At 52.3% G+C, this 12,183-nt stretch overlaps 1 protein-coding gene across 1 annotated transcript; it reads right to left on the minus strand.

Annotated features, from left to right (window-relative positions):
- Positions 1-9,106: 9,106 nt before the first annotated feature.
- LOC117019171 (ubiquitin-like) lies at positions 9,107-11,628 on the minus strand. The gene is given in 1 exon segment (XM_033100684.1): positions 9,107-11,628. A coding segment is annotated over 1 exon segment (384 nt). The 5' UTR covers positions 10,830-11,628; the 3' UTR covers positions 9,107-10,445.
- Between the last annotated feature and the right edge of the window lie 555 nt (positions 11,629-12,183).

Consider the following 12,183-nt stretch of genomic DNA (forward strand, 5'->3'; position numbering starts at 1 on the left):
TGTTTCATGGCTGCACAGTGTGCCATTGTATGGCTCCACCATCACTTACTTAACCAGTTCCCAATTGATGGACACGGGTTTCCATCATGCTGTTTCAAGAATGGATGCAGTGAGTAGCTTTGTGCTTATGTCATTTCGCTACACATGCCTCCAACGACTTCTGTGGACAGATGTCGTTGCCCAGTTCTCGCAAGATGGATCAATGTACACCCTCCCCTCCGTGCCTGTTTCCTTACACTTTCGCCGCCTCAGTGTTTCGGAACTCGTTGACCTTTGCCAGACTGACAGGTAGAAAACGGTGTCTTGCTGTGGTTTTGTCTGAGTGGCGTCGAGTGTCTTTTCCTATTCATTTTACTGTAACGAGCAAGTAGGTGTATCATCCGGAATCAGGGGCATAATCACCGTGTGGTGTGATGACGGCCCCGCAGAGGGGCGACCCAGGTGCTCTGCCATCCCAGAGCCGGGAGCTGGCACTTCCAGAGGCTGGCGGCATCTGAGCTGGCCCTTCGGGTGGACTAAGTCAGGCAGAGGAAGGAAACACGTTCCAGGCAGAGAGAACAGAGACCACAGCATATGAGGGGAGCACAGCTGAGCGTGGGAATGCAGGTGGAAGATGGACCCTCAGGGGCGCGTTGGCCTCGCCGAGGAGTTTGCGTTTTGATCCTCTGAGAATCAGGATGCAGGTGAGAAACCAAGGGGTATCTGGGAACAAATCCATTGACTGAGCACTTGTGCTGCCAGGCCTTGGGCTGAGCACTGCGCATGGATTAACTCTGTCCACCCTCAACGGCCTCAGGTGTACAGTTATCACCTCCGTTACACACATGGCACCGCATTGAATTACAGCACATTTTCATTGCTTAACAGAAGAGGCGACAGAGGCTGAGAGGTTAAGTAACGTGTGCGTGGTCCCCAAACAACTACAAGGCTAAATGGCTGGGCTTAGAGCCCTGCTCTCTCCTAACCACTGCCTGCCCCCTGCCTCTGGAGAGCCACAGGTTGGGCTCATTTCTTGGATGGATGGAGCCTAAAGGGGACAGAGAGAGCCTTCACAGGGAGCGCCGGCTGTTGGAAGACCAGGCCCCCTCCCAACATGCAACCAGTGATACCAGTTTCTGAAGAGGTGCCTCCCAGAGATTGCTGTGCATATCAAGCAAATACAGACACACACATTGTTCCCCCCACCCCGCCTTTTTTTTTTACACAAATGGTAACATACTGCATACACTTCTGCATTTTTTTCTTTTTTCCCCACTTACTATCTCCTGGAGTTCATTCCATATTGGTTCATAAAGAGCTTCCTCATTTCTTTTTATGGCCACAGAATGTTTGTTCCCTTGTGTGTCTTACTCAAATTTATTACCATTTGTCTATTTAGAGAAATTGAGACTATTTCCAGCGAACAATGGTACAACGTCACGATGCCATCTTGCTGGTGTATCTGCAGGCCAGCTTCCTAGACGTGGAGTTCCTAGCCCGCAATACGTATTTTATATTTTGGCAGCTATTGCCCAATGCCCTCCATCGGGGCTGAACCTCCAGGGAAAAGAGCCCGTTTCCGTACCCTGGGCAACACAGTCTGTGATCCAAGTTTCCATCTTTTGCCAATCTGATAAGTGAAAAGCGGTATTTTAGAAAAGCTGGAGTTTGTGTTACTGTTATTATGACTGAGACAAGCTTTACTGTGGTGTGATGTAAAACCCAGCGTTCCCAGCACCATAACCCTGCTGAGGTGTTCTCTGGAACACGGCTTTCTCCACTGTCCCTGACGTGCTGGGGGCACCTGCCGGGCCTCTCAATTCAGGGATTGTCCTGCTGTGCGTGCACGCGTGCAACGTGAGCATTCCTTCTGACACTGCATTCTCAGGGGTGGCCCGGGGAACACTCGCCATGTAAGTCATCACAGCTGCCCCTCCCCCTGTCTGCGTTATCCGCTCTTCAGTGCCAGAGGCTGCCCCTCTCCCTGGGGCATCCTTCTTTGAAAATCCAAATCGATTTAGCAGAGCAGTTTTCTTCCCGCTCACTCACGTTCCTCAGGCCAGATACATTCTGGAGAATTATCAGACAGTGTCCGAAGCTCCCACGTGCTCCGCAGTTGGCTGGTCTCCAGAAGAACAACAACAAAGGTCGAAAAAGACACGCAAGTAAACAAGTCCAAGTCTTTTTTCCCCCCTTCTTCTGCCTCCCCCAACCCCAACTCCGGTTCAAGCTGTTGTTTCTCAGTCTAGTTGTGTAGGACCCAGCTCCCTGGCCCATGCTGGTATCATGAGCCTTGCGCTCCTCCCGGCTGAGGTAGTGGGTCATCCACTCACGGTAGCACACAGCAGCCTGTGGCAGCTCACACCGACCCCCGGCTGCTCATGGCAGCCCAGCTCCAGGCAGCCCAGCTCCAGGGAGAGCTGTTGTTCACAATCTTAGCTGTAGAGGGTGCAGCTCACTGGCCCATGTGGGAATCGAACCAGCAACCTTGGTGTTAGGAGCACGGCACTCCAGCCCCTGGAGCCACCAGGCCAACCCAAGCCTTCCTCCTGGTGCAGGACACTGTCCGCCATGCTTGTCAGAGACAGCTGTATCTGGGCCTGGGCCCTGTCTTGATCACCCAGGTGGGTGCTAGGATCCTCTTGAAGGTCCATTCAGCCAACCCAGAGGACGTGGACCCTGTCCTGGAGGAGTTCAAGGTATGTCCTGCCATGTCCTCTGAAATACATTGTCCTTCCTGTCAGAGGCCCTTACTGCAGAGCTCGAATACACCAGGTCTCTTGGCCTCACCTGAAGTCATCCTCTGGTTTCATAGAATGCTCTGGAAACTCTGGGATCTTGTCAGAGAGTGTTTCCCCCGCTTATGTGAGGGAGACCTGCATGCTTCCCGAGCTCTTGGAAGCACCCAGGACCCCTGTCCACAGTAGCTTGTCCTCACAGGGTCTGGCTACACACAGCCGTATTCAACCCATTGACCCGGACTAGGTCAGACCCACTCCCACCCACAACCCCCAGCTCTGCTCTCCCTTGTCTCCCACGGTCTCTTCTCCCTTGAAATAATTTTATGTGATTTTTAACAAATAATAATATTAGCTTATGTTTATATAGCACTCACTATGTGCCAAGTACGATTTTAAATATTATATTTAAAATCAGAAATAATTCAGAAATAATATCAGAAATGGACACAGTTTAAAATTCAAAAGCTGCAAAAGGATAAACAGTAAAAATGCAGTCTTCCTTCTCATGCTGTGTCTTCGGCCTCTCCATTCCCTACCCCAGAGACCACCACTAGTACCGGTCTCCTGCGTGTCCCTTCAAAGCTATTTTATGAACATAAAAGCACACAGGTCCATGATCTTTCATCGTCGTTACACAGGTGGTGGCATACAAAACGCCATGTTCTGTATCTGCAGGTTTTCTTGGTTGATTTCCCCAGGTGTGCTTTTCCTTCCCCTGAGATTCTTCCCACCTTCCTGCCTCTACATGCTGCGTGCTGTGATGGGGTGGAATCGTGACCACCTTTATAGCCCAGCAGGTCTGTGGCTGGTCGCCTGTCCTGCACTTTACTGGCTGCAAGTGACTGAACTGCTCAGACTCTCACATTCCTTATCTAGGAAAGGGCCTAACACCTCACAGGTATTATTGAGAGATGTGGTATTAGAGATGATAAGTGAGACACTCATGGCTCGTGTTGACATCATTCCCACGTGACTGGCCTCCCTCCTCCAGAGATGTGGTCACCTGACAAGTGGGCAGGTGCTGGGTGATGGACCTGGCACAAACCCTGAGAGTGAAAGTGACACACAGGGACAGGAAGTGTTAGGAGCATCAGGGCCTGCCCCTGCACTGTTTCGTAGCTGCCGAAGGGGAAGGGGGAAGAAAGGGTGAAGGTGGAAGGCTGTTTAGGCCTTTGTTTCAGATGTTGGCATCGATGAGCTTGTAGCTCTGCTCTCTTTTGGAAGTTTACCTGGGCGCCTTCCCGGCCCCAGGAAAGCCCCAGAAATAGCCTACACCCCTTCACTGCAGAGATTTCTACCTCACAGAAGGCAGCCACGCCTGAGCAGGCCTCAGCTCTGGGTCCTGCAGGACCTGTTGCTACCCTTGAGGCCCCCCTCCCTCAACTGCCCACAAGCCCTGACAGTGCCTCAGGAGCCCACACCCTGTGGAAGCCTCTGTCCAGCCATTGAGCCCCTCAGTCCTGCTTTTACCACCATCGTGTTTCTTCCACATCCTGGCTTCTTCCATCCAACCATATTCAGAAAGAAAGCGCATTGTTACATTCAGCCTGGTGGGAACTAAGAAGTAACAAACAGCATCCTCTCAGGAAACTAAGGCCAACTAAGGGCACAGAGCTGCTGGGTACCGCCCACCGTGCGTCTCCCTGGAGGCGGGGGCAGTGTGGGGCAGCATAGGGAAGGGAGCCCTGGGGCCCCCAGATCTTCAGCGTGGCCCAGCCCCAGCTTTTCACATTGGGTACCTTGTTGGTGGAATTATTTGTAATGAAACACTTTGAGGAAAACGTTTTCTAGTTGAATAAGTGTAAATATATTAGGAAATAAAGTGAGAAATGTCCATAAACAGTATGGCCTCAAGGACATTTTGCTTTTTTAGTGACAGTTTCAGGTTTCTCTCCTAAAACTTGAGGAGGTAGGACAGGATGTTTGTTTGTTCCACTTTGCAGTTTGGAAATCTTGATAGAAAAATATTAGAAGGATTAGTGTAATGAATGGCTCTGTGACTGACCATGTAATCACAAGCTAGTTCCCGGCCCCCTCCGTGTTTTTTTTTTTTGTATTTCTTTTTATTCTACAGTGGATTAAAGGCAGCTTATCACAAAACCAATAAATGATAAAAATATATAAAATTGAAAATCAGGACCAGTGGAAAACAGACATTAAATAAATCAATTTGGGGTGATAAAGAAGAGGGTCAGGGCTAAACAAATAAATATATTGTACATCAGATGGTGATAAATGCTGAGGGAAAAAAATAAAGCAAGGTAATGAGAATTGCGGGGAGGAAGGATATTGCCCATTTATGGTGTAGCTAGGGAGGCCCAGCCTCTTCAAGAGCGTAGCGTTTGGATTGAGACCAGGTAGCTGGAAAAGAGTATTCAGTGATTCAGGAACAGCAAGTGCAAAGGCCCTGAGGCAGGAGTGGGCTTAGTGTGTTAAGGAGTACAGTGTGGCCAGCATGGAATGGTAAGGGACAGAGTGGCAGGAATAAGGTCAGAGGTGAGGGATGAGCGGATCATGTGGGGGCTTGTAGCCTTGTGATCTCTCCTTGAACCTGCTTGGGCCTGCTGAGCTGACGTGTTGCTAGCTTATGAAAGAGGGAAAGAGTAAGTCTCCAGTACCATCAGGTGTTTCTCTTCTTGCAACTCATGTAACTTCTTGGTGCTCCAGTTTCCTCACTTGTTCAATTGGGGCAATACTTGTTCTTCAAGGATTGTGAAGTAGGAAGATTGCCTTCCAAACCCTCTCTCCACCCCCAGGTTCAAGTATCTTTGACCACCTTCACCAAAGCCTACTCCCAAGTAGCCATCACATTGGGACTTCAGGGACACCGGGCTTTGACTTAGATTGCAGGGTATTTCAACCTGACATTTCCAGCTGGATTTGTGTGTGTGGCTGCCCTGTGCATTGTAGGACATTTAGTAGCATCCCTAAATGCTCTTAGGCTCTCTCCAGGTCTGACAACCAAAAACCTCCGGACATTGCCCCTGGATGAGAACAACTGAGCTAAAAATGAAGCACCAGGGCTCCATGCTCAGGTGCCAGCAAGAGGCTGGTGGGAAAGAATTGGGAGCAGCAGCGATTTTTTCCCCCCTCAAATCAGAATATATCTTAAGCTGTCTTCTTTGTTTAATTTCCCTGAGGCTAGACCATAGGAATGTTCTAGAAGACAGTGTCGTATAATATGTACTTTAGAGCTCAGGAGTCTGACCACTTGCCTGGCTCTGCCTCTTGCTATCTCTGTGACCTTGGGCAAGTGTCATGCGGGGCGGCCTGCGGGGTCTCTGGTCCCGCTCCCCACATAAGAACGCAGGACATGGTGAGTCCAAAAAGGAACACGCACGGAGCCATAGATAGGGGGGTCATACCACTATAGTCTTCCTGGCAGCTGGGTTGGAGACACAGGAAACTGGAGCCACACTGTCTGCAACCCGCCGTCCTAACTGCAATCCGCACTTGCCAGCCACCACCTTCTTGCTAGCCCCCATTTGCTGCTAGCGTAGCCACGGCAGTCATATTAGTGGCCAATGGCTCACTGGTTACAGCTGACGGCTAACTAGCCACAGCTGATGGCCATCCAATCACACTTGATGGCCATTTACTACCTGATCCAGCACCTTTCCACGTGAGGCCGAGAGCCTGGAAACTGTACTGCTGGCTCTGTCCCCACAGCAAGTTACTTAGCCTTTCTGTTCCTCCCTTTCTCATCCATAAACTGAAGATAACAAAAATATCTACCTCCTGGGGCTGTTGGGAGAATGACACAAAATAATAGTATCCACGTAAATGCTCAGAACAGTGCCTGGAACCTGACACGCTGTTGCAAGAGAGGTTCCCTGGGAGACAGATTTGTGTGCAGGAAGTTTATTAGGGAGTGCCTTCAGGAGGCACACCTGTGGGGGCAGGGGGGCAAGGGAGGGGCAGAGGGAGCATACTGCTGGGCTGCCTGCTGTTTGCAACAGAGGCCATGGCAGCCCTGGACCTTTGATGACCCTTCAGAGTTGTGCGGTGTGGGGGCGGGACCTGTCTGAGAATGTGGGTTGCCCTCAGGGAGCCCTTGGGTGAGGTGGCTCTCTGGTGGAAAGGACAGTTCCCAGGGATGGATTCAGCTGACAGCAGTCTCCAGGCCTCTGGGGGAGTGAGAGTGTGGGGACAGAGCCCCAGAAAGCAGTTTCCAGGCTCTCGGCCTCACATAGAAAGGTGCTGGCTCAGGTAGTAAGTGGCCATCAACTGTGATTGCATGGCCATCAGCTGTGGCTAGTTGGTCGTCAGCTGTAACCAGTGAGCCACTGGCCACTAATATAACTGCCGTGGCTACGCTAGCAGCAAATGGGGGCTAGCAAGAAGATGGTGGCTGGGCTAGTAAGAGGTGGATTGCAGTTAGCAAGTGAGGTTGGTTGGCAGAGAAGCGGGCGGCAGGTTGTGGATAGTGGCTCCTGCTTCCTGTGTCTCTAGCCCAGCCACCAGCGAGACTACAGTGGTGTGACTCCCCTATCTATGGCTCCCTGGGTGTTCCTTTTTGGCCTCACCATGTCCTGCATTTTCATGTGGGAAGCGGGAGCAGGGACCCCGCGTGCCACCCCACATGACAGAGAGCTTCAGTCCTGAAAAGGGAGGAGGGTCAGGGTGGTGACACACTGTCCATGGCTTGAGTGCTTATTGGCCAGTGTTATGAGGCAAGATGGAAACAGAAGCAAAAGTGCCTTTAAAACACTGTAGACACCTGAGGAATTACTCCCAGCCTAACAGTGCCCCGGTGCCCCCATCCCAGCATCCCGCTTATTCCAAGCCTGCTCTCTCTACTTATTGCCCCGTCCGTCCCCCGCAAGGGTGGGCAGGCAGAATACAGAGAGGCACTGTCATACCACCCCAGCCATGCTGTCCTTGAGGCAGAGGGCAGGCAGCTGCCATGCAGTTCTGCTCCTTACCCTGCTCCAGCCCTGTAGGCTAGGAAAGGTCACCTGGCCTATCAGGACTTAGTTTCTGGTAAGCTGGAGTGGTGCTGCCTACCTGGAGGGCATGGTGGGATTAAATGGGATACTGCACAGCAGCAGTTCTCCAAGTGTGGTCCCCGGGAAATCAGGACTGGCAGTCCCACCTGGGAACTTGTTAGAAATGTGAATTCTCAGTCCCCACCCCAAACCCATTGATGCAGGAACTCTGAGACCAAGTCCCAGGAATCTGGTGTTTTGTTTTTTTGTTTTGTTTTTAACTTTTATTTATTTACATGTGTTTTTCCAGAACCCATCAGCTCCAAGTCAAGTAGTTGTTTCAATCTAGTTGTGGAGGGTGTAGTTCACCGTGGCCCATGTGGGGATTGAACCGGCAAAGTTAAGAGCACTGCGCTCTAACCAACTGAGCTAACTGGCCGCCCCAGGAATCTGTTTTGACAAGGGCTCCAGTGCTTCTGATGCTCAAATCTGAGAACCACTGGTGTACCGACAGTGCTTAGCTCTGCGCCTGGATCATGGGAGGGGAGCGGTGCCAACCTCAGCTGAATCTGAATCTGAACCTGAACTCCACCTGCTGGGCTAGAGGTCAGACACCTGTGGGCAGAGCGCCACCTGCTGGTTACAGCGAGGCCCCGCAATGCACACACAAAACGGACTCAGGACTGGACTCATGAGCAAGGCCAGCAGCGCTGGACATGAGGGCAGGTTACACAGATGTCCTCTCTTCACTCCACTCTCCCTGGAGAAATCAGGTTAAAGACAATGTCAAGGGCAGCTTTAAATGGCCAAGAGAAGTCACCAAAAGACAACAGCAATGTGTATGTTTGTGTCAGCGACAACAGGTACCTTTTACTGAGCGTTTGTGTCGGACACTGTAGGATAAACAAACCAGCAAATGGCAGCCCTCCTCCCTCTGCCCCGCCCATGCACGTGGCTCCCACCCTGGTCACAGGGCTGAGGACAGCCTTGGTGACCTCGTTACAGGCCAGCAAGAAGGGCCACCCACAGTGCTAAGCTAACGGTGTCCCATGTGGTCACCTGCTCTCCTGCGTGGAAACCTAAATAGTGCTTGACAGTATTTGATTAAATGCTAACATGTATTCACTCAACAAACATACGTTCAGTACCTTCTGTGCCAGGAGCAGCAACTATATGCTGGGGGTACGTGGATGAATGCCAGGCAGGCCTTATGTTGTGGAGTTTATAAGCTGTGGGGGTATGGAGCGAGTAACCCCAATAGGAGGGAGCCCTTAACAGGAGCTGATGTGGCCTAGGGGGTGACGGATGTCTGAGCTGAGCCTGAAGGAGGAGGAGGAAGCAGCGGTGAGGGGAAGTGGGTGCAGAGGTGTGGAGGGAGGGCTTCTGAGCATTGCAGGGCTGGGGAGGGCTTCCTGCAGGGGCTCTGATCTAAGCTGGTCCTTGAGGAAGCGGGGGGGGGGGGGGGGCAGAGGTGGTGAGGCAGGAGTGAGTCTTTGGTCTCACAATTGTGTGTGAAGGAACTAAGGGAAGAATGATGCCTTCTGGAGAGGCTGAATTTGAGTGGCTGGCCAGGCATCCACCTGGAAATGTTTAGGGGGGACGTTCAAGTTAGAAATGCGGAGCTCAGGAGCGAAGGGGGTTGAAACTCAGTCTTCTGGAGAAGAAATTATAGAAGAAGAATGGAGACAGAGGGTGGTGCTGAGACACCTGGGTGGAGGAAGGGAGCCAGCCTGGAAAACAGAGGAGAGGATCAGAGCTCATGCTGAAGAAGCTCAGAGAACAATTCTGCAGGAGGCGAGGGAGGAGAGGCTCATCTGTGACGCTCCCGGGCTCTGAGAACTGGCCAGGGGAGCACAGGATTATCCCTGTAAATGAGAAAGCATGCATAACGCAGTGCCTTGGTCTTCGCACCTCCCCCAGAAGTGCACCTTCTTGGCCAAAAATGTCTCCAGAGGCCCCAACGCCCGTCTGCAGCCTTCCCTGGGGCTTCGGAGGGAGGTGGCCCAGGTTCTCAGCCCAGCATCCGTGGCCACCCATCCGGGACAGCTGACTAATGAGGGGACGCCGGTACTGCCTTTGAGCTGCAGAGATGAAAGCGGCCACAGGCTATTGGGGGGTAGGCAGGTGGTGGGGTGAGCAGGCAGGGGCAGGCCTGCCTGACAGCTCAGCAGTGAGGCAGACTCTGCCTCACCCCTCCATCCTACAGCTTCCACAAAAGGGAGCTCAAGCCTCACCAGTGGTGAGAGGACGCCTCTCCGCTTCAATAAGTAGAGGCTGAGGAAAGCTGTGCTCCATTTGGGAGGACAGAGCCCTCCGCACATTGCTGACTGCAGGACCAGACTTCCCGCACAGCCTGCCCCGGACCTGCCCGTGTGGGGCTGGGCTGGGCCTCACCAGAGAGGTGGGGTGCTGGCCACTGGGGACCTGGGCCACGCCCAGGGCGGCTCCAGAAACCAAGGTGTGGCCCACCTGATCCAGCAACACCTGCACCAGCCACACTCATTAACCTTTTCTATTGGCTTTACCGTCCTCCTTCCAGTTCCCCTAACCCTAGTCTGATAGGAAGATAAAGTTTGAGGGGTGTGGTGTGATGGGGAGAGCCGGATGAATGGGTGAGAATGCACACAGCTAGGAGGGCGGCCGCGGGATGAAGTATGCAGATTTGGAGTCAGGTGGGCTGTGCTGAGCAAATTTTTTTCCCTCCTGCTCCAGTCAACGAAAGGGAAACTTTAATGAAGCCCCAGGGCCAAGGGATTTGAGCAGGATGCCAGGGCGAGGAGGTGGTGATGGAGGGGCCTTACTTGACCTTCTCGGGGCGTGGATTGTTGGTGGGGCCACCCTTCTCACGGCAGTTGGCAGCACGGGGATGCGGGCAGGCGTAACACTTGCGGCAGATCGTCTTGTCACAGTTGTACTTCTGGGCGAGCTGGCAGAGGGAAGGCTCCATGCTGCCGCAGCCCCACAGACGAAGCACCAAACGCAGAGTGGACGCTTTCTGGAGGTTATCGCCTGAGAGAGTGCTGCCGTCCTCCAGCTACTAGCCCGCAAAACTCAGACGCCGCTGGTCAGGTGGGATGCCCTCCTTGTCTTGGATTTTAGCTCTGACATTCTCAGTAGTGTCCCTGGGCTGGACCTCGAATGCGATGGTCTTGCCCGCCGGGGTCTTCCCAAAGCTCTGCATCTCTGCGTCTGCTGGGGCGGCTGCTCAGCCTCCTCGTTGAAAACAAAGAGCTAGTCTGAGCAACTTACTTCTCTTCTTGGAGCCTTAATTTTCTCATCAACAACATGGAATGAGGGGTATTACGAGGCCCATGCGTTTTAGAGGATTGTGGTGAATAAAGGAGCGAACGAGTGTACTTTCCAAGCTATCAAGGTCAAAGGTCGGCGGTTATCACAACCACCGTTGCACCACGTTTCAATGCGAGGTCCATGGAGCCCAACTTTGGGAGTATCGGTGGAATGCCTGAAGTGATGGCTAAAACGCACGTGCTGGCATCTTTCTGGGGTGAAGACCCATAGCTCTTCAAGAGGTCTGGGACCCAACAAAGTGTAAGACACACACACAGCACGAGTCCTTCCCTGTCACTTTTGAGATGAGGGAGCTGAGACCCAAGCTCCTACAGCTTGTCGGAGGCAGAGCCAGACCTGGAGCCCTGACCGCCACACGCTCCGTTACTCCCTGCTGCCCCTCTCATGTTAGGGGAGGGCAAGGAAGAGGTAGGAGACATCAGGGAGGGGAGGGCAGCAAAGGTAGAGCCCAAGTCCTACTGGGCGTAGGGGCCCCGTCCTCACTCTGTTACCAGGATGAGGACATCACGGTGGAGGTGGGGGACAGCGGGACAGGAGAACGAGGAAGGCCCAGGATGGAAGAGGCCTCGGAGGCTCTTCCTGGAGGCACAGTGGCTAAATCAGTAAGTAAACCTCCCAGTCTCCTTTTCCCACGAACCTCCCCCGCCCCGAAAAGGACTCAAAGGAGGGAACACGACCCTCTCTCTGACGCCATTTTGAGAAGACTTTTCTGGTTCCCTGTTTCCTCTTCTGGAGAAGTTGAATATCACACGTGAAAGCTTCATGGGAAACTGTGAAAGGCCACACACAAATGTAAGGTAGTCGTCACCCAAAGATGCAATTTATTGAGCAACTACTGAGTGCCAGACATGTGCTGGATGCTTTGCCTAAATCAACATAAATGTTACCACTTCAAGAGGCCTTCTCTAACTACCTGCTTAACGTAAAGTCGCGTCTCTCCTTCATCCTCCAGTTATTCTCACATTTCCTGTTCCTTTCCTTCCTCCCACTTATTATAATTTCTGTTTCTGTGTGTTCTTTCCATCTCCTCTCTCTCCTCCACTGGACTATAATCTTGCCATGGGCAGCAGTCACGTCACTGTGTGTCTGTGCTAAGCATAGCGCCTGCTGTCTAGTAGTCACTCAAATACTTGTTAAATGAATGCATGACCGTCTCTAGTCTTCACAACAGCCTTATGAGGTAGGTATGATTATCATGCCTGGTGTACAGAAGAAGAAACTGAGGT

Source organism: Rhinolophus ferrumequinum, chromosome 3, assembly GCF_004115265.2.
Source record: "Rhinolophus ferrumequinum isolate MPI-CBG mRhiFer1 chromosome 3, mRhiFer1_v1.p, whole genome shotgun sequence".
NCBI lineage: Eukaryota > Metazoa > Chordata > Mammalia > Chiroptera > Rhinolophidae > Rhinolophus > Rhinolophus ferrumequinum.